Source organism: Onychostoma macrolepis, chromosome 25 (assembly GCF_012432095.1).
Source record: "Onychostoma macrolepis isolate SWU-2019 chromosome 25, ASM1243209v1, whole genome shotgun sequence".
NCBI lineage: Eukaryota > Metazoa > Chordata > Actinopteri > Cypriniformes > Cyprinidae > Onychostoma > Onychostoma macrolepis.
The window spans coordinates 19,415,038-19,438,586 of NC_081179.1; the positions used below are offsets into that span (position 1 = coordinate 19,415,038).

General features: G+C 35.5%; 2 protein-coding genes across 15 annotated transcripts in view; both read left to right on the forward strand.

The window, feature by feature from the left end:
- Positions 1-10,432, forward strand: part of LOC131533989 (receptor-type tyrosine-protein phosphatase eta-like) — a 65,446-nt gene extending 55,014 nt beyond the window's left edge. The window contains 16 exon segments of the mRNA XM_058766543.1: positions 370-624; positions 1,633-1,887; positions 2,891-3,145; positions 3,503-3,760; positions 4,344-4,613; positions 4,927-5,032; positions 5,136-5,144; positions 5,147-5,179; positions 5,394-5,481; positions 5,641-5,731; positions 7,330-7,403; positions 7,506-7,640; positions 7,907-8,023; positions 8,151-8,311; positions 8,430-8,565; positions 9,071-10,432. Coding sequence (XP_058622526.1) covers positions 370-624; positions 1,633-1,887; positions 2,891-3,145; positions 3,503-3,760; positions 4,344-4,613; positions 4,927-5,032; positions 5,136-5,144; positions 5,147-5,179; positions 5,394-5,481; positions 5,641-5,731; positions 7,330-7,403; positions 7,506-7,640; positions 7,907-8,023; positions 8,151-8,311; positions 8,430-8,565; positions 9,071-9,202 — 2,375 coding nt within the window. The 3' untranslated portion in view covers positions 9,203-10,432.
- Positions 10,433-15,833: 5,401 nt separating this feature from the next.
- The window catches only part of LOC131533986 (salivary glue protein Sgs-3-like), a 33,741-nt gene continuing 26,025 nt past the window's right edge, over positions 15,834-23,549 (forward strand). For all 14 annotated transcript variants that reach the window (XM_058766540.1, XM_058766541.1, XM_058766539.1 and 11 more), the window contains exons 1-3: positions 15,834-15,973; positions 23,022-23,046; positions 23,448-23,522. In XM_058766540.1, the coding sequence (XP_058622523.1) occupies positions 15,908-15,973; positions 23,022-23,046; positions 23,448-23,522 (166 nt within the window). In that variant the 5' untranslated portion in view covers positions 15,834-15,907. The remainder of the gene's footprint in view (positions 15,974-23,021; positions 23,047-23,447; positions 23,523-23,549) is intronic.

Here is a 23,549-nt window from a genome sequence, read left to right on the forward strand (position 1 = left end):
CATGTAACAGTCTGTGTAGTGTGAGAGTCTATGTGGTGAGTGAGCGGAAGGGCAGGCACAGGATTCGTGACAGTTATACGAATGATTCACATTTCCTGTGTGTATTTACAGTATATTTCACTTGTGTCCTGATTGTTAAAAACAGAAAAGAAAAGAAAAACTCAACATTTGCGAATCTCCATACAAAGCTCACGTTAAAGATTAAAAATCAAAATACTGCTTTCCCTCTTGCCAGTCTATTGTTCGTTATTTGGCCCACCAGTTCATGTTTCATCATTTATGTGTTTCTACTTTGCTTGTGTCTTGTGTGATTTATTTATTTATTTTTCAAATCATCAATTATGACTTGCTTCTTTCTGCCAAAAACAGAGCCAGATGTGATCAGGAATCTCAGAGTGACCAATATCACAACATCATCTGTGTTTCTGACATGGACCGAACCTGATGGAAATAGATCTTTCTTTAAACTTCAACGGACTGATGATAAAACAAATAAAACTACTACTAATACTTCCTATAACATCACTGGTCTGACTGCTGGAGTCAATTACACATTCTGCATCACTGCTGTGGCAGCAGACAAATCAACAGAAGGAGAAACTGTCTGCATCTCACAATTCACAAGTATGTAGAATTATAAAATCTCTTTCTTGCTATATACAGTAGTAGTGAATATATGTAAAACTATAAAATGTCTGTTTTGTGCTACAAAGTATGTTATTGTTATGGAGTGAACAGACTGAATTACGTAAGGATCCATCTGCTGGCTTTTATTTAAATGAGACATAGTCAAATACACAGGCGTGGGTCTAAAACACAGCAATCAGGAACAACACAGGCTAGGCGAAAGAGTATTCCAAAGGGGGCGTTGTCGATATATGGTTAACAATATCCAGAGGGCTTGACAAGAGCCGTAGTCCGATAACACAATCAATAGTCCATGTAAGGTGCAAACATAATCCAATGGACAAGCGAGATAAGTATCCAAGGCAGGCAACATCAAGGGCAGGCAGAGATCAGACAAGACGAGATAACAGGAAAAGATCAAGACACGGGTAAATAGACTGTGAAGGACTAAACTACGAACTCAGGAAACACGGAAAGGCTCCGTAATGTTGCTATCGCTAGGAGAGAGATAAATGCAAACAATACTCGGCGATCAGAACGAGGAAGTCCAAGGCTTATAAAGCGTGTCTCAGTGGTTACAGCTGTGTGTGTGTAATCAGTGCAATGGATGATGGGAAGTGTAGTCCAGAGTGACATGTAACAGTCTGTGTAGTGTGAGAGTCTATGTGGTGAGTGAACGGAAGGGCAGGCACAGGATTCGTGACAGTTATACGAATGATTCACATTTCCCTGTGTGTATTTACAGTATATTTCACTTGTGTCCTGATTGTTAAAAAACAGAAAAGAAAAGAAAAACTCAACATTTGCGAATCTCCATACAAAGCTCACGTTAAAGATTAAAAATCAAAATACTGCTTTCCCTCTTGCCAGTCTATTGTTCGTTATTTGGCCCACCAGTTCACGTTTTATCATTTATGTATTTCTACTTTGCTTGTGTCTTGTGTGATTTATTTATTTATTTTTTCAAATCATCAATTATGACTTGCTTCTTTCTGCCAAAAACAGAGCCAGATGTGATCAGGAATCTCAGAGTGACCAATATCACAACATCATCTGTGTTTCTGACATGGACCGAACCTGATGGAAATAGATCTTTCTTTAAACTTCAACGGACTGATGATAAAACAAATAAAACTACTACTAATACTTCCTATAACATCACTGGTCTGACTGCTGGAGTCAATTACACATTCTGCATCACTGCTGTGGCAGCAGACAAATCAACAGAAGGAGAAACTGTCTGCATCTCACAATTCACAAGTATGTAGAATTATAAAATCTCTTTCTTGCTATATACAGTAGTAGTGAATATATGTAAAACTATAAAATGTCTGTTTTGTGCTACAAAGTATGTTATTGTTATGGAGTGAACAGACTGAATTACGTAAGGATCCATCTGCTGGCTTTTATTTAAATGAGACATAGTCAAATACACAGGCGTGGGTCTAAAACACAGCAATCAGGAACAACACAGGCTAGGCGAAAGAGTATTCCAAAGGCGTTGTCGATATATGGTTAACAATATCCAGAGGGCTTGACAAGAGCCGTAGTCCGATAACACAATCAATAGTCCATGTAAGGTGCAAACATAATCCAATGGACAAGCGAGATAAGTATCCAAGGCAGGCAACATCAAGGGCAGGCAGAGATCAGACAAGGCGAGATAACAGGAAAAGATCAAGACACGGGTAAATAGACTGTGAAGGACTAAACTACGAACTCAGGAAACACGGAAAGGCTCCGTAATGTTGCTATCGCTAGGAGAGAGATAAATGCAAACAATACTCGGCGATCAGAACGAGGAAGTCCAAGGCTTATAAAGCGTGTCTCAGTGGTTACAGCTGTGTGTGTGTAATCAGTGCAATGGATGATGGGAAGTGTAGTCCAGAGTGACATGTAACAGTCTGTGTAGTGTGAGAGTCTATGTGGTGAGTGAACGGAAGGAAGGCACAGGATTCGTGACAGTTATACGAATGATTCACATTTCCCTGTGTGTATTTACAGTATATTTCACTTGTGTCCTGATTGTTAAAAAACAGAAAAGAAAAGAAAAACTCAACATTTGCGAATCTCCATACAAAGCTCACGTTAAAGATTAAAAATCAAAATACTGCTTTCCTCTTGCCAGTCTATTGTTCGTTATTTGGCCCACCAGTTCACGTTTTATCATTTATGTATTTCTACTTTGCTTGTGTCTTGTGTGATTTATTTATTTATTTTTTCAAATCATCAATTATGACTTGCTTCTTTCTGCCAAAAACAGAGCCAGATGTGATCAGGAATCTCAGAGTGACCAATATCACAACATCATCTGTGTTTCTGACATGGACTGAACCTGATGGAAATAGATCTTTCTTTAAACTTCAACGGACTGATGATAAAACAAATAAAACTACTACTAATACTTCCTATAACATCACTGATCTGACTGCTGGAGTCAATTACACATTCTGCATCACTGCTGTGGCAGCAGATCAATCAACAGAAGGAGAAACTGTCTGCATCTCACAATTTACCAGTATGTAGAATTATAAAATCTAATTTCCTTGCTATATAGAGTAGTAGTAACTATATGTAAAACTATAAAATGTCTGTTTTGTGCTACAAAGTATGTTATAAAAATGATTCCCCCTTTGTGTATTTATATTTCACTTATGTTCTGATTGTTAAAAAAAGAAAAGAAAAGAAAAACGTAATATTTGTGAATCTCCATACAAAGCTCAAAATACTGCTTTCCGCTTGCGAGTCTATTGTTCGTTATTTGACCCACCACCAGTTCATGTTTCATCATTTATGTGTTTCTACTTTGCTTGTGTCTTGCGTGATGTTTTTTTCAAATCATCAATTATGACTTGCTTCTTTCTTCAAAAAACAGAGCCAGATGTGATCAGGAATCTCAGAGTGACCAATATCACAACATCATCTGTGTTTCTGAGATGGAATGAACCAGCTGGAAAAAGAAATTTCTTTAAAATTCAATGGACCGATGATAAAACAAACAGAAATTCAACAACGAACGCTTTCTATAACATCACTGATCTGACTGCTGGAGTCAATTACACATTCTGCATCACTGCTGTGGCATCAGACGAATCAACAGAAGGAGAACCTGTCTGCATCTCAAACTATATCAGTATGTAAAATGATAAAATATCTGTCCTTTGCTAAATAGAATGTTTAAACAAACTGACCCAACTTTTTTTCTACTAATATGATTTTATTAGCATCTACTTGTTTTTATGTGAGGAACCTATAACATGTTTTTGGGTACACTTTAGGGACCAATTCCCACCATTAACTACGACTTTTGCCTCAATAAACTCCTAATTTGCTGCTTACTAATAGTTATTGAGGTAGTTGTTAAGTTTAGGTATGGGGTCGGATTAAAGGATCCAAAATGTGGCCATGCAGAATAAGGCCTTAATATGTGCACTACTAAATAGCCAATATGCTAGTAATATGCATGTTAATAAGCAACTACTTAAACGTGAGAGTTCGTCCCTAAACTAAACTGCTATTGCATGCTCTTAGTTGTACACATTGGATATGGTTTTATTTTCATAACCTATTAAGATTGATGCCTTGTCAGCATCTCATTTTTGGACGGAAAATTGTACAGTGTACATTTGATTCTGGTGTAACTACAAATGCCATGTAATTGTATAATTATAATTCCCACTTTCACCAACTCATTTATTTTTATTTTCCCCACACAGAGCCAGATGTGATCAGGAATCTCACAGTGACTGATGTCACAGCATCATCTGTGCTTCTGACATGGGATGAACCAGGAGGAAAAAGAGATTGTTTTAGAATTCAATGGACGGATGAGAAAAGGACGAATAACAAAGAAACAAAGACAATTAATAACACTTCCTATCACATCACTGATCTGACTGCTGGAGTCAATTACACATTCTGCATCACTGCTGTGGCATCAGACAAATCAACAGAAGGAGAACCTGTCTGCATCTCACACTGTACCAGTATGTAAAATGATCAAATATCCGTCCTCTTCCTCTTTGTACAAATCTTGTACAAAACTCCCACAGTAACTTTTAATATAATGTTGTGACTGTCAATGTTAGCTCCATCAGAAAATGACATAAAACAGATAATGTGTTTTTTAAGGATAATCTATTGCATCTCAGTGTATACTAGCATATCATCTTTTTCAACTGGATAATATAATAAACAAGGTTTTATTCTGATAAAAACTTTAAATACATTACTGCTTTTTTTTTTCATCGGGAGCATGTTTAATAATATAATAATAACACTTATCAAATTCTCATGTAGTTTCCCCTAACAAGGATTCTGAGATTCCAGTGACTGTTGGCGTAGTTTTGGCAGTGATCTGTTTTCTCATCATCATGACTCTCATTCTCTTCTTCTATTCAAGAAGGTGAGTTGCCAGTGTCATCAGAGAAGTAAATAGTGGATAGAGTTCAAGATACAGAAGCCTTGCAGATTCATTTTAGTAACATTTCTTCATTACTCTGTTACAGACAAACCAAAAACAATGTCCCGACATCCCTGTACACACCATTAGGTAACTTTGTTTGATATGTTTATAGTTAAATATTTATTTGACAAAACTTTAAATTGTTAATGTATTGATTTTTCTTTCTGTTTCCAGCAATAAAATGTAAGTAATTGTTTTATTATTAATCTATTAATTTTTAATGTTGAAACATGATTATTTACCCTTTATTGTATATTTTTACGTGTTTTTTTAAATTTATTTTATTTTTTATGGCACACAGTGATATTGCTTTGAGAATAGAAGATTATGAAGAGTACTTTAAGCAGAAGCATGCGGATTCCAACTGTGGTTTTGCTGTAGAGTATGAGGTATGAGAAACACAAATATGTATTTTAAAATTTTTTTATTTAGACACTTCTTCCTATGACAATTTTATCAAACGGTTTTACTCAGGGCTTGTCACAGAAATTCATTTAGAAATGAGTGTTTTCAAAATCCAGACCTAAAGTAGTGCTGTGTTGTTGCAGGAGTTGAAAACAGTTGGAACGGCACAGTCCAAAAACACTGCCCTGGCTATTGAAAACAAGCCGAAGAACCGTTACAGCAATGTGCTACCTTGTGAGTAGACTGACTGTCGCATGTACTAAAAGGTGTACATTTTCAGTTAATTTCCTGAGGCGCAGAGCCAAAGCACAACCAAAACACAACCAAAATAATGTTCTCCTGCAAGATGCATAGTTAATTTTGTTAACCACTTGAGGGCCAAAAGTTTAAAAGAAATAAACAAAAATGAAGAATAGATAATACACTCAATGTATGCTCAGGATTATGATTATCTAAACTAGGCACAGGTGATAACAATCAGAAATCAAGAAAAACAAGAAATGAATGAACAGGAAATGTATACAGACAATATGTGATCAAAATAAAAAATAAAAGAGTGCTTGGAGTATAACAGAATATGATAGGTATGACACTCAGTGTTGGGAAGGTTATTTTGGAAATGTAATAGGTTACAGATTACAAGTTACCCTATTTAAAATGTAATGAGTAATGTAACTACTTCAATTACTTTATTAAAGTAATGTAACTGATTACATTTTGATTACTTTTCTAAATTTCTCATGTTTTCAACTGTTAATCATTTTCAAATATGTAAACTAGGCAGGGTTAACCTTACAGTAGTACTCAACACTGATTACTGTCAGACTTTCCAAACCCTTCAACACTTAAATTAAGATCATAATAATTTAATTTTAAAGCACAGCCACCACAAAATCAGACTTTAACACCTCTTTTCACTTTGTGATTGTTCTGAGGTTAAATACAGATTTAAATTCATAACAAGAAATAGTTTAGTAGTTATGATACTGTTTTTGAAATCAAATCTTATGACAGGAAACACTGGCATCTAACAATGCCTTGGGAAAAAAAAACAGTTAATCTTAAAAAGTAAAGCATATACATAATCCCAAATAGGAAATAAAACAGTTATCGAATGAGAATGTGTCCTATTCTGTGTCCTAAACTATTTAGACATTGTCTCATATTTTAGAGCAGTCAATGCAATTTATTAAAGAAATCAATTAAACCTGTATGTGTCACGATCTGCTGGAACAAGAGAACGAGGAGGCCAGGAACTCTTCAAATAACACAGACTTTATTGAGCCAAACACATAAGGAACAACGGAAACACAGAATGACATTCAAGACCAGACACTAAAGACAGGGAAACACAGGGCTTAAGTCCTAGAACTAAACGAGTAAACTAGAATTAATTACACATGGCTGGGGACTAATAAATTAATGATGAGAACTTAACGAGAAAACAGGAAACTAACCGAATAAGGACATAGAGGGAGAAACTAGGGCAAGGAAGGCACGTGGGGAGCAAAACAAAACACAAGGATGTGTGTGTGTGAAAAGAAGAAAACAAAACAAAACAACAATTCAGATGTAACCTCTTTTGTAATTGTTAACGTTTTCCTAAGTAACTGTAATTTAATTACACATTTTTTCCCCCAGTAACTGTAACTGATTATATTACATTTATTTTGTAATTAAATTACGTAATTTAGTTACTTGTAACTAGTTACTTCCCAACACTGATGACCCTACAATGTAACCTTATAACCTTATATAAAATCAAATGCATAATTTTGAGTTCTTAATTAATAACAACTTTATGATACTAATTGTATGTTTGCCTTCATCAGATGATGCTTCAAGAGTGAAGTTATCAATGTGTGGCAGTCCCTTTGATGACTATATCAATGCCAACTACATCCCAGTGAGTAAACAGAAGTGTAAATTTCAGAAGTGGTTTTTTTTTTGTGGTTATGTCTAAGCATGTTTTTCACTCTTCTTTCTTTCTTTTTTTTTTTTTGAACAGGGCTATAATTCAAGAAAAGAGTTTATAGCAGCTCAGGGTCCGCTGCCCGTCACAGTGAATGAATTCTGGAGAATGATCTGGGAGAAGAATATCTACACCATAGTGATGCTGACCAAATGCAATGAGATGGGACGAGTAAGTTTTCATTGTGAAATATTATTATTTGGCATTTTAATGCCTTTATTTCGATAGGACTGTAGTTAGACAAGAAGCAAAGTGGGGGAGAGATAGAGGAACGGGACCCGGGAAAGGTCCCCGAGCTGGGACTCGAACTTTGGATGCCCGAAGCACAATGGCACTACATGTTGGCGTGCTGCCATTATTAGTCACATTGAAAAGTGGTAAAATGTGAAAATGTATATTCAGAGTAAAGATAACCAGCTCTCTGTCATTTTCTCCAGGTGAAATGTGAGAAGTACTGGCCATCTGGGACCAATCATTATCAAAACAACTCTGTGACAACCACCTCAGAGATAGAACTGGAGAGCTGGACCATAAGAGACTTCAGAATCAAAAATGTAAAGCAACACTTCCTGCACCTGATATCTCCATGTATTTCTTCAGTAGTATATAGGAGTGGATTTGTTTTTGTTGTTATTTTTAAATCAGTAAAATTTTACAATAATATGATGCATAATTATGTAGGTGAAAACAGCAGAAACTCGCTACGTACGTCAGTTCCACTTCACTGCGTGGCCGGATCATGGAGTTCCACAGACCACTGAAGTCCTCATTGACTTCAGACACCTGGTCAGAGAACACATGGACCAGTACTCACGCCACTCTCCAACTGTGGTGCACTGCAGGTAAATGAAGTTCCTATTAACAAGCATTCACAAATTAATATTATAGTGCAAACATCAAATTTTGCCATTTGTTAGATTAAACTTTTAATTTATTATTTGACCTTCACACTTTTTTTAGTGCCGGTGTGGGAAGAACAGGGACCTTCATAGCCATTGACCACCTGATCTTCCAGATTGAAAGAGACAGCATGGTGGACATCTACGGAATTGTTAATGATATGCGCATGCACAGGCCTCTCATGGTGCAGACTGAGGTAAGGTTACAGTGAGGCACTTACAATGAAAGTAAATGCAGCCAGCTTTTAGAGCAGAAATATGGGGCTTATAATTTTGTAAAAGTGCTTACTGTAAAGCCCGGTACACACCAAGCCGACGCCGTCAAACTAGTGGTGACGAAAGCAGACTGCGGGGTCGGCTCACGTCGGCAGCGTCTGGGTCCAAAGTTGCCCTGACACACCAAGCCCATATTGTATGTTAACAAGCTTATTGCTTACATCATGCAGATATTCTACTTAAATATATTACTTAGCCAAACACTGTGACCTTTTGCTTATATTTTGTATTTTTGGAGGAAAAGTCGAAATTATCTGTCGTAATTAACATTATGAAACAAAATAATTGATTGAGCGTAACACATACTAAACATACTACATTGGTGAAACTGGTGTTAACATTTGTTCTACAAAGAAACTGCCAAAGCAAGTTTGCATACTCAGACTCATATTTTTACACTATTTTTTTTTCTGTTTTCTACAACAGGAGCAGTATGTTTACCTCCACCAGTGTGCGTATGACATAATTCGATCAAGAACTGGGACCAACGTGGACTTAATTTACCAGAACGCAGCAGCTCTCAGTATCTATCAGAATGTAGAATATCAAAAATCATAAATGTCCATTTAAAACTGCAGAAATTTAAGCATATTTTAAGTTTCACATGTACATGATGAGCATATATATATATATAGATAGATAGATATAGATATCCTTTACATATAGCTGGATGTAATTTATTTCTTGCACAATACTCAAAACTTTTGAGTAATAGTTTAATTTTAATGAATACATTTAAAATGTTACACTGTAAAAATACAGCCATTTTCTATAATAATAATTTAAAGTAAACAGCAAGTAATTGTATTTATGATATTTCAATCAAGATATCTTTATTTTTTTATCTTTATGTCCAAAAGAGAAATTTGTATAATTTGACATAATATATTTACTGCGATATCAAACATCTGTACATTTTAGTACTGACATGATTTAGGGCCTTGTGGGATCCCGAGTTTTAAAAATCTTTTATGTCTACAAAGTTATTTAGAGAAATGTAATGTATCATGCATTATTTAACAATTTAGAGCAGAAACAAAATAATTTTTCTTTTTTTTACAAACTAGAAGGCACTCCCAACCTATCAGTGTACACAGGAAATATTGTGTGCTGTTATATTGATAATTAGAAATTAAGAAAATAGGACTGATATGGTACTGTTTAGTTATTAATATGTTGTAGATTTTGCAGTGTGCATGAAGCTCAACCTGCTGTGCTGGATATGAGCATTTGCTTGGGATTTGTAATTAATGTTGCATTTTATTTTTATACAGTTAGTTTCAGCCTTCTAATTTGATAAGACGAGCAGCGTTGCAGGAGTGCTAATGGCTAACTATCCAAATTATGTCTTAAATGTAAGTAACTACATTAATGTCCTATTTACTGCACATTTATTTAAAAGCAATCACACCTGCAAACTGGGCTATTATTATAGTAAGCACAGCTGGGATTAGCTGCAATCTGTGACATATTTTGTAAAGCACTGTTTAAGCTATTTTTACTGTTTATACTATACTGTTTATGATCAATACTTGGAATACTTTTATTTAACATTTTATTTGTATTTGAACAACAGTGCACTAGCATCACTTTCACACTGGAGATGGTTTCTAGCTTCTGTAGCGTTATTTGTGTGTATGGATACTATTTAACGAAGCTTCTGGTATATAGGAAGTATCTTTACTGTACCTCTTTTTGGTTTTAATGATCCTTTCTTTGGGAAGATTCTGATAAATGTCGGAAACAATGAACACATAATGAATAACAAATAAATTCATTTTAAAACTAGTAAGAGTACTCTGTTCTGTATCTCCACTAGACATCTGACTAAAACCAGAGGCCACATAACATTTGACGAGTAAAATGGAATAGATTTTTTTGTTATTTAACAAGTGCTCTATGCATTTCTCTTGCCTTTATGCTGTAAAGACTTATGGCAGAATGTTTTTATCCTTCTTCCACTAGAGTGCACCGAAGTACTCTGAAGGTATAATATACACTATATTTGGGTGTTTCTGCAACTTTTAAGTCCCGGTAGTGAAATTTTTGATTTATGTTAAAATTTGTCATATGATGCTTTATAAATATATTCACAGTGTCATTACACACCTTGACAAAAAATATAATTGATGATTAATGTGATTTAATACAAAATTATGAAACATTTATAGATCCAAACACCATTTTTGTTCATGTCCCACAACTCTGGTCACAATGTTGAGATACGTAAAATAAGCTAATTGAATTACAATTTGACATTATTTCAAATGGAATTATTTAATACACATATTAATTTATAACATCTTAATTATTTTTTTTATTATTTACTAATCATTTTTATGATTTTTTTTTTCAACTAAATGTGCCTGTCCTACACTTTTGAGTCCTTACCGCAACAATTTATTTTATTTTATTTATTTAACCTTTATTTAACCAGAAAAGACTCTGAGATTAAAAATCTCTTTCGCAGGAGTGTCCTGGCCAAAATGGGCAGCAATACAAAATATTACAACACAAATAGACTAGAGACACTTAAAAACAGCTACATATCATTGAGTCAATTTCCATTTGCCGAGTAACTGTTTTAAAATGATCCAAAGACAGCAAATTTTGTAATTTCAATTTCGATTGCAGAAGGTTCCAGTCAAAAAGTCCAATGAAAAAAAGGCTTTTATTATGACATTTTATCAAAGACAAACAAATCTAGCTTCTATGGAAATAGAAACTAGCGCATGAGCTCATTGCTGACAGATTGAGCCACCTCACTACCTCATTCACAAGATCCCAAAAATATAATGTAAATATCTTATTTTCTGTGTCAGTATTTATTGTGTGTCCTTACCATACAGCTTAGTAATTCTGTACTTTGAACTACATTTATAAAATAAATGTATATTACGGTTTAATTCAGGTATATTAAGACTCAAAACTAATGTAGTAGACCTTGCTAGCTGCCAATTAGCTGCAATATTAGCAAAAATGTCATTTCCGCAACATGTCTTTACCGCAGCAAATTTAGGTGTTGCGGTAAAGACCTTGTGTTGCGTTAGAGACAAGTTCAAGGCTTACTGTATATTAAATTACAAATATTCAGTCTTTTGTAAATTATATTTAAACATGACATTTTGTAACCCTAGATGAGACCAAATTCATCAACAATAAGATTAAAGAAATGCAGAGAGGAAATGAGAAAAGACCCAGAGAGGTATGCAGAGTATCTGCAGAAGGAAAAAGACCGTTACAAAAAGAGAAAGAAAAATGGGCAGATAAAGAGTGTGAAAAGAAGGCAGTGGAGGATAAATAAAAGAAACCAGGGGGCAAAACACAAAGTACTGCATGCCTCAAATCAGTTTGTTGCAACAAACACCAACTTTAGGAGATAATATTTTTTAAACATGAAAAACAGTTTGAGTTCTTTACTGCAAAACTACTCAAACCAGCAACCTTCAGGTTACAAGCCCAACTCCCTAACCATTAGGCCACGACTACCCAGAAGGTTGCCTCCGCGAATTGCATTTAAAATCCTTTAATCCAAAATCCGGCTAAAATCCAAGCCGTTGATTATCCCGCTTATTCCATGGTCATTTGCCAAGTTATTGACAAGTTAAATAGTATTGCTCTTTGCAGCGCAGTATTTGACCGAATGTCTAAAGATTACAGTTATTTTCGTCAGTTCAGTCATTCTTGAGACATGGGACAAAACATGCCCAGCAATTGTAACTACTATTAGGTTAAAAAAAAAATATATATATATTCAATTATAAATGTTATGGGGATTAATAATAGAATGTATTTAACACAATTATCCCTTCAATTTAATTTTATCATTATTATGTGAAATCTATGACACTTACTGTCACTACATCTAAAACGGTGTGTCCACAGAGAAGGGTTCAATCATTCATATGCTATAAAATGGATAAAAATGTTTTTTTAATGATGAAAAAGACCTTGTCTTATGAAAAGCAACACTTAATAATATATCATATCAAGGCAAGGTTGTTTTTCGGTGACATATGCGTGTTTCATAAGGTTTCAAAGTTGTGTCCCCACTTTTTGTCAACACTGTCAGACATTGATTAAAATGTAATAAAATCAGGGAATATCAGGGGCAGCTGTCACTCTAAAGGACCCCCTTGCCACAGTCCTCCATTGCAGAGTACATCGCTGTCAGACAGGCTCTGGTCAGTTTTATAGTTTTAGAATATTTTAAATCCTAATGTTAATATTTCCTGGTCACAACCATGAAATGTCAACACCATCTTCCAATTTCTGAGGAAATTATTTAGATCATTTTATTCTCCTGAAGCAGGTTCCATTAGCATCTAGCATCAACAGAAAAAACAAAACAAAATGGCTACTACATGAACCACCATCAGATTTAGTGTTCCAATGATATATCAAAATACTTAAATGTGACTCTTGAATAAAAGCTTTATGAACAATACCATTATCACTGTTTGTTGTGTTTGTTTTAATACAGTAATTGATTGATCCAGTGTATTTGATAGTTAAAATGACTATAGCTTCAGGTTTTTGTCACCACCGTCAGATGTGTCAACTCTGTTAGTTCTGTCACCTCCGTCAGAGGAATATTTTGATGATTATTTCATTATAATATTTTATATTTGCTGAGTAATTGTTGGTCACATGTGGAAGTGTAATCTGTCTGCTACCATGACAATGTGTTTTGAAATGTTAAAAACATCTTGAATGCTGTTAAAGATAAAGTTTAAATTATATTACACAGTCCAAGGTAAAAAGCACATTTTGTTAAAAAAAAGAGAAAAGTTGGGAGGTTGTATCAAAGCATAGCTCAGTATCTTAGTACATATAAGATACATAAATGTAGTTTCGTTTGTCTGAAAACAAAGTTGTATTTTTTTCAATTTTGCACCCTGTTTTGTCCCGCTTCTCAAGAATGATTGAGTTACGGAGTTACGGCAGTTGAAATAGTGCGGTAAGATCACATTTATTTGAATGAATTATAGCATTTATTTCAATTAATTAGAGAGAGAGAGAGATGTGTGTGCCACCTGCGTGCTGCATCTGTGCGTCTCTCTCTACAAACAATTAATTAGGCTACTTCAAAAACAGCGATTTTACCACCTCCTTGCTGAGGAATATAATGTAGCATTCTAGTATCTAGGCTATTATATTAATAAAAATCGAGGGGAAGCGTTGACAACAAATTTATGTCCGACTCTCTCTCGCTCTCTCTCTTTGTGTGCATCAATTAAAGCAGCACATTAATATAGAACAGTGATTAAACTGACTTGGAACTACCTGTGCATTAAACAGTTTTACTGCATACCTGCCAGCCAATCAGAATCCAGTACTCACACAGATCATGGAATAATTAGAAAATAATGCACACATCTCGGGTGTGCATTATTTCTTCACGAACAGTGCCGTTGTTGTTACCTCGCTTGTGAGAAGTCATGTAGTTTTTAAATTGTTAAACTATGTTACTGATACAATCGTCAGAGTAGTGCTAACAACATTAGCGTGTATGTGTAAGGTCTGTTTTGGGTTCTGTATCATGTTCTTGTTTTCTTGTCTTTTATTTTGTAATTTGATTCATGCTGTTAGTGTCATGTTTCCCTCCCTCTTGTATTCATGTGGTGGAACTATGATGTCACTTTGTAGGTGAAAACCCGGAAGCGAGTTAGCATTTTAGCACTTCCGGTTCCATCGTCCCAGAGTCAATGGGTTTTTTGAATGGGATTTTGGTAAAATAAGGTCCGTGGTTCACACAGGCTCAAGATACTTTCACATTTTATTCTACGACATAAAACACACCAGTTACACCCCACTCGTGAATTTTTTTAACTGTTATGTTTCTTAAAAAAGACGGTTGCTAACAAGTTGCTAAATGGGACTACAGGCGCTGTCGGAGACATTAAATGTCATCACACCAAACAGTTTATCAATTTACAGTATTTTCCAGTTGTAGTATAATTTGTAATTCAATTAATTGTAGAATAACCAATGAATAGTTTCCCGTATTTTATATATTTTTTTTTTTTTTTGCCCCGAAATGCGACAAGTCTTCGGAGGGAAGATGCTTGAGTTGGGTTCAGCCTCAGATACATCTGTATGGTTTTGGTAATGGAGTAATCCTGTGTTAGCACCTCTCTAGTATTTCCTCTCATTCTACATGCACAAATCAGTGGGCGGGGCTAAAGAGGCAATCATTTAGAAGTAGGCATTGATCTTCTGTAGAGGTGGTCTTTAGTTGCACTATGACATTATAATGTAACAAATTCCAAAATGTGTCATTTGCAGCTTGGGTTCAATAAAAGCTGTGTGAACTAACAAGAAATTTTAAGTTCTGAGACTTACAGGAGATTTTCATAGATAAACCTATTACATATTTAAAAGATCAAGGGAAATTTTATTTCTCAGTTCATGATTCCTTTAAGAAGCCTGGTCGCAGCATTTTGAAATAGTTGAAGGCGTGATATTTACATTTACATTTGGTCATTTAGAGATAGATGAATGAGGGGCACCGATGTACACTGAGTACATTGCCAAGCATCAAATGGAGTGTAAAGCACACCGGAAATGGACTCTGGAGCAGTGGAAACCTGTTCTGTGGAGTGACAAATCACGCTTCTCTGTTTGGCAGTCTGATGGGCAAATCTGGGTCTGGTGGATACCTGGAGAACATTTCCTGCCTGACTAGCGTTTGGTGGAGGAGGGATAATGACATGGGGCTGTTTGTCTGGGGTTGGGATAGAAGGTAGTAAAGGTAAATGTTAATGCATCAGCATACCAAGACATTTTGGACAATGCTATTCAACATTGTAGCAACAGTTTGGGAAGGCCCTTTTCTATTCCAGCATGACATCTATCCAATCTTGACATGAAAACAATTTGATTTTGTTTTGAGCACTGTACAGGGAACAGTAGTGCTGTTGTATACTTCATGCAGGAGTTATGCAAATCTTCATCATAGTAGCTTACTATGTTAGGAAACTAAGAAGTGGTTAGTAGCATGTTAACTAGAATATAGACAAATTAAAGGAAGCTTTATTTTCAGTTCTGGCGATGTAGTGAAGTGATGAGTTTCGTAACGCTCGATCTGTTCAGCCGTGTGAAGCAGAGGCGGAGCATTAACACTGTTCACATAAACGTAACATTTAAATCTGGTGACACCTTGAGCAAGAGCTCACACCTCTCACATCAGTGCTCGGTGCAGTTTGACAAGGACCAGCCAGTTTAATGAGGTTGTAAACTCATCAGAATTCATTAAATAACATGGCACGTCTTTCTTTTAAAAATGTATGTAAAGGCACAGCGCTTCTGTTCTTTGTCATTGTTCTGGTAAGTCGCCTTCTTTATTAAGCATGAATTAATTAGTATGATGATTGATGGTTTAGATCAGTGGTTTTCAATCCTGGTCCTGGGGACCCACTGCTTTTCACATTTTGTATGTCTCCCTTATTTAACACACCTGATTCAGATCACCAGCTCATTAGCTGAAAGCTTCATGAACTCAGCTGAGCGTGTCAGATAAGGGAGACATACAAAATATGCAGAGCAGCGGGTCCCCAGTACCAGGATTGAAAGCCACTGGTTTATATGAAATAAAAAGTTCACACTTGAGCACACTTGTTACTCTTGTGTTTTTAAAGTGTAGTCTGCAACGATGAGGTTATATTCAGTTGGTTTATGGCCATGTGGCTTATGGTAGTTCAACTAAACATGTAGCAGTTCAAAAATTTTATTATATATGTGCACACACACATATATATTGCCAAATACATTATTGTCAAAACTTATGTAATTAACCTGTTATTACAAGTTTTATACAGTGGTTGATTGCAATAAAAATTGAAAAACATTTAGAAGTTATTATTACTACATTTAATAACCAAACAATAAAAATAGCCTTTATTTGAATTAACAGCAACAACAACCATTTCTTAAAGTAAATATTGGCTATTAGTGCTTATATCATTGCATTTCATAAAATACACTGAACAAAATTATAAATGCAAGACTTTTGTTTTTGCCCCCATTTTTCATGAGCTGAACTCAAAGATCTAAGACTTTTTCTATGTACACAAAAGGTCTATTTCTCTCAAATATTGTTCACAAATCTGTCTAAATCTGTGTTAATGAGCACTTCTCCTTTGCCGAGATACTCCATCCACCTCACAGGTGTGGCATATCAAGATGCTGATTAGACAGCATGATTATTGGGGTCCGAAAACCAGTCAGTATCTGGTGTGACCACCATTTGCCTCATGTGTTTCTCTTCAAACTGTTACGCTATAACGACAGGAATTTGATTCTTAATGAAGCAAGACGCCACGGTCCTGTAAAAGCAAACGACGGTGCGACGTTGAGCTTTTTCCCCGACTTCTCTCCCGCGATGGCAAAGAAGCGGAGCTCCTTCAGTACAATACGGAAGGAATTGCAAGAGGCAGGTCTGCAGACCTTTCTTCAGTATCCAGCTACGCTGACGATCGTCATGAAACACAGCGAGACTAAACTAATGCACTCACCGGACGAAGCACGTCAATTTCTAAGCTCGATTCCTGCTCCTCATTCTCCTGGGATGGACGTGGCATAAGGGTTTGATAATACTGAGTGACTCGACTTCTGATTTACTAATCTAGAACTTCATGTGGGCTGGGAAGCTTGGTGTCACTGATGTGCAGTTTTCAGTGCACATGATGCAGTTGTTTGTGTTTGCTTTCTCATTATAGAGAGTGTACATACCACCTTTTTTTCTTTTTTTTACCCCACCTTATTACTTGTGTGAATTCGAAGTTATTCTGTTATCTTATAATAGGGCTAATGGTGGTGTTCTAGAGAACTGTACTGGCTGTCATGTTAATGTCACTGACTAAGACAGGGGAGGGCTGCAGCCTGGGGTTTGTTTTCACCCCAGTCTATAAAAGTTCTATGGGGTGGGTTTTCTTTATGTTAATGTGTTTTTCAGTGAGGGAGGAATGGGTTAAAGGCAGACTTGAGATAATTCATTTGCAGTGGTATTACTTTCTCTCATTTGTTCAGTTCACTTATTTGTTTGATAGTAATGACTGAAATTAATATACTAAGTTGTAATGTCAATGCTTTAAATGGCCCCCATAAACGTACAATATTTTTAGAACTACTGCGACGAAAAAAGGTTGACATTGCTTTAATCCAGGAAGTTCATTTGCGGAAGGATGATGTTCATAGATGCAATAATAAACATTACGAGGTGGTCTCTTTTGCTGTGACTGACAATAAAACTAAAGGTGTTTTATATTTCCATTTTAGACAGAAATGGTGATAATGCTGGCAGAATAGCTTGTATGAAGGAAAAGGAAGATAGCATTTCTATCAGTTTGCGCACCATGCAGCCCAGATCCAACTTTTTTTTCAGAATTATCTGCCTATCTCACTGATCTAACAGACTTTGAGATAGTAATGGGAACAGATATGAATGCTGTAATGTCCAATGAACTTGATAGATCTGGTGACAATTTTTCTTACTCCCAGACTGTTTCTGCTGAGCACCTTAACTAATGCATAGCCTCTTTTTCATTAGTAGATGCATGGCGATTATTCAACCCCGAATGAAGTCGACATCTTTCCCCTTTCTCTTTCAGACCATAGCAGTCATTTTTTGAAGCTTTCAATTACCCAGCGACCTTCGTGAGCCCCCCCTTTAATTCTAATTTATTAAAAGATGAGTTTTTTTGTGATCAATTCAGAAGTAAGCTACGTGAATTTATTGACCCACGGATATTGTGGGAGGCAACAAAGGGCTTCATAAGGAATTTTTCAATATCATTTGCTTCCTTTCGCCAGAAAATTCACCATAAGAAAATCTCTGACCTGGAATCCAATCTCCGAACAATCTCATTAGAACAGGCAACGCGTTGCGGGCCTAAAGCGTAACCCAATAGTTTAACTTGGTAACATGTTAAATTGCTTATCCATGTGCATAATGTTATCAAGAGTGTGCACATGAACATTATCAATAACTCTATAACAAAGAAACCAGTAGTTCAGAAAGTTAAATAAGGCTTCAGTTCATTGCAAACATTATTAAATGGTTTAACATTTGAATATTGTATCAATTACTATAGTTTAATATTATTCTTTGCGTTAAATCGCCTAAAACATGGAGAAAAACATCCGCAGAACAAACCTGTCGGCACTTTTTCTCTGTGCGGCAATTCTAACATCAGAGTGCATGTGCAGCTATTACCTGGCTGTGAAGTGTAAATATGACTTGAATTTGTTAGGTTTTATTTATTTATTTATTTATTTTTTGCATCGGGTGATTAATGACAAAGCACATGAAGTTTTACTAAGAGAACCTATGCTGTGTTAGAGTTTCTTAAGTATTTTTACCTGAATGCTACTGATCGACTTACCTTAACTGTGGGAGGCCCCAAAGATTTTAGCTCACTAAAATAAACCTGTACATTTTTCCCTCTAAGACCACATTTACACAACTAATGAGTCCTGTGGTTCAGCCTTGCAATGCCATTGGATTTTTTTTATTTATTTATTTTTTTTTTAAATAGACCTGTTTACCTGGCCATAAACTCACACAACCTGCGAACTTTCCCTGAAGCTCACATCTTGTTTTACTGGTCTGGATAAATCAACATTCAAGTAAAATGCCTAAAATATTTTATTCTGTGATTAGTAATTATGTCTACATCATGCAGATATTAAAGTACTGTGGAATGCTTCGATCATATTAGATTTTGAGCTTATGTCAATGTTGTAATTTTACAGCACTGGGTGAAATGAGTAGCAAAACTTGCCGGTGCACCTTGCACATTACATGAATAATGTTTTTGATCAACACGTTGTATTTGTTTACAAGTTTGTCTTAACATTTTGAGTTTTAAACAAAATTTAATGATTATTAAATGATGTTGAATTAAGTAAAAAATATTTCTTTAAGAATTTGAAAGTATTTGTGTAGCAATATTTGAAACCACCTGTATATCATTTATAAAATATAGTTAACTGGTCCTGACTTTGCATGTTTGCCCAAATATCTGCTTGAGGGACAGGTGATAATGTTCTGGAATGTGGCGATTAGTATGATAAATAAAGGTCACTATAGTCTAGACAGACAGTACTGTGTCAATTCTGTGGAATAGGCAAATTCATTAAAGCATGTAAATATGACTGGAATTGATTTGCATAGATATTGTTTATCCTGGAAAATAATCAGTGTTGTTTTTTTTGTTTGTTTGTTTTTTAATGCCACCAGCCAGGACCAGCATGCTTTCCAGCAAGTGTGATGTGCACCTCTGCTTCTCGAAGGACAAGAACTGCCTTGTTCATAACTGAACATAGCTATGAAAAGAGCTAAACATAAGTTTGGAAGTCCCCCCCCCCCCTCTTTGAGTTTCTGTCAGTAAATTTAGCAGGCTCTGTTTTTGTGACAAGGAATTTGGTGATGTTATTAGACAACTCGTTTGATATTTCTCCTGGGATATTAGAGCAGAGCATGTCAGTATGCTAAATCTGAGAGGGATCTTAGTTTCCATCTAAAATCTTTGATGTATTATTTCAGTTTCTGAGCCAACATTTGTCATTTTCATTTAGTTAACTTGATGTACTAAAATAAGATGGAACAATTAAGTTTCTTTATGTTGTTATGGTTTAATGTTATGTGGTCATTGTACATTATACTTGCCCTGCAGGGTCAGAAATGAACTTTTCTGTTAAGGGACAATCTTTGCAATTAAGGGCCTGAGTTACTATCAGCTTGCGTCAGCTTTGCCCTTTTTAGTAATCGTTGCCCTTTTTAAAGTTAACGGGAATTGTCCAGGAGGTTTGTTCCACTTTGTCTGTTGATGACAGTCCTGAGGCTGCTGTGTGCGCAGATAAGTTCACTTTGACTCACAAAAAAAGGCATTTGTTGCATGATGTGAATTGCATTATTACGTGCCTTTAAAAAACAACAACAACAATAACAACTTTAAAATCAACTGAGCAGGTAAAATTTTTGAAGCTTGTGTTTTTATTGCCACAAAATTGGCCACTTGATTGCGTGTCACTAAGAAAGAAAAATAAATAAAAAATCTGAGGAAAGTTATTGTGGATCTGATGCTCTTATTCAAGGCATTGTTGGGAGTGTTAAAATTGCCCTTTCATAATGTGAAGATTCAGTCTGGGTTAGTAACAGGATTTATGAAACAGGCCGTATGTCATCAGCTGCCCGTTAAAGTTGTTGCCTTAATTATAGTTAATGATTTAGCTGGGGAGAAAGTGCTTCTACTTCCGGAAGTTATTAAAAACCCTATATGTGACCCTGTTACTTCCAGTGAATTAGTGTCAGAATTTCCGGCATTATTTTCTGTGTGAGTGATTACATTGGCTCAAGCACATAAATTTAGTGATTTGGTTGATATTTCTATCACTTTTTTTGACAAATACAAAGTTCTGGCATGAAACTCAAGATGGACAGTCCAATAGGTCTTAACTCAATCTGACATGATGACATCATTATCGCATGGCACAGCTGATTGGTTCTCTCTTGTATCGGTAGCCAATGAGCTCACAGCTCAACATTCAAATATGTATGATTAGTGCTTGCTGTAGCAGTTGCAGCATGCTTCAGAAACATCTGAAATCAACATCTAAGATAAGCGAATGCTCTTTTAATCCATATTGCTGTGTTTATCGCATGGTCTGCCTAATTGAATTAAAAAAACAAGCAACCATAAATAAGTTTAAAATAAGTGTCATGTTAGCAGTTTGCATCGTAAGCAAGAGTGAAATATTAAAGGGATACTCCACCCCAAAATGAAAATTTTGTCATTAATCACTTACCCCCATGTCGTTCCAAACCTGTAAAAGATTCGTTCGTCTTCGGGAACACAATTTAAGATATTTTAGATGAAAACCGGGAGGCTTGTGACTGTCCCATTGACTGCCATGTGATGGAAATTCGCTTGCCTACATTCTGCTCGCCGTTTCAGGATGAGGGTAAGGAACAGATGGTGCGTTCAAGTCATGTCGAATACATCGTATTTACGAGTTGAACACACATGAACGCCACCACAAAGTCGTTATTACGAGTGGGAAACTGAATTTTCTTTAAGCTCCGAGTTTCTGAGTTGGGGGTGTGTCAGTGAAAAATGTGTCGGATGCAATGCCAAAGACTAAAGATATGCAGCGTCGGTAAAGTTGTTGAAATTAATAGAATTAAAAATTTTTGTAATGTACAATAAAACTATATGTTACATATACAAAATATTATATTAATGTATAATAATTATAATAGAATATATAATTATTCCGTTTACATCACCTTCATAAATTAAATAAAAACGGAAAAAAGAAAAAAACACAATGATGCACATTCTTCTTTCAATGTTTTGTAGATGTAGAGTTAAAAAAAAAATAGTTGAATTGTGTAGAAAAGTCAAATTGCCATCTTTTTCCGACCAAAGTGACTTGAACGCACCCGACGTCGTAATAACGACTTGTCAACTCGTAAGTACGAACGTCCCAGGAGCACTTGAACGCAGCAAGAGACTGGTGGCAGCGAGTTGTGATTTCCCCAGAAATGCGATGTTTTATCACCTTGGGAAGGTGGAGGGTTTCAGAGAAACTCAAATTATTCATGCTCATTTAAACTAGACTAGCTCATTTAAACAAGCAAGTGCTACAGGCACGGGCGTTGTCCTTCTGCAGGATGATGAAGCTAAAGTGTTGAGCATTCTATTGGGTATTTTTCCCAAAAATTCTTAAAACATCAGTTAAGTTACTAGTACCATTGAGAAGGAAACACTAGCATTGCTGTGTATCGGCTCTAGTTCTCTTCCCATGGTCATATTCACTAGAACTCATTCGTGGAAGTCATTGTTGGTGTGACCGTGAATGGGATGAGAGCTCCTGGTTTCCTCCTCCAGCCTTCAATCAAACTTGTCTCAATGAAATGTTGTCCTAATTAAAATTTAGAGCTCATATTTGTTGATGTTAAAGCACTGCCTTTTTTATGTTAGGGAGTTTGATAAGTATTTTTGTGTTTTTATTTTATTATCCGATTAGGTTATTTAATTTCTTTTTCTTTTCAAGTTTCCTTTTATTTGTTATTACTTACTTTTTTTTTGTTATTGTTACTTTTCATGTTGTCGCACATGAATGTTATCTCTAATAAATGTACGTTTTTTTTTTGTTTGTTTTTTTGACTAATTTCTATGCTTGTTTGATCCTCAACCAGAGTGATTTCTCTGGGATTCCACCACCACAACCTTATCCTTATTGTGCCCTTTTAGTGCAGTTAGGCTATTCCGTAGATAAGGGGCATAATAGTCATTTTTGTGACCTAGATTCGATTCTCTTTTAAATGTTTTTGAAATCGTTTAATAATGCACTTCGCTTCTCTCCTTAGGGGTTGAATGCACAGACTCATACAGGTCAGTACTAACATTTACAATCACATCCTGACTAAGAAATATCAGAGTCCCACCAGCTAAATTGGTTATATGCTGTAATGTATGCTATTCTTTTATTAATAATATATTGTATAATATAATATATAATATAATACAAAACTTAATTGTATGAATTGTGCATATTAACTATGCACATTACTAGCACATTACAGTAGCTTGTAACTAATATTTATTAGTACTTATAAAGCACATATTAATGCCTTATTCTGCATGATCATATTTTATATCCCTTAATCCTACCCCATACCTAAATTTAACCTAATAATGAATATGTGTTCCCTGTTCTAAAGTGTTACCAGATGCCCTTCTGAGCTTGTCAAGAAAGACTTTTTATTAAATGTGTTTTATCTTCATATGTCCAGGTATCACATCACTCCCTGTCACTTTAAGTATTTCTTCAAATGAGTCTCTCACATCTCCTCAAACACTTCCTACAAGTGAGTATTATTCATGGAAAGACTGTG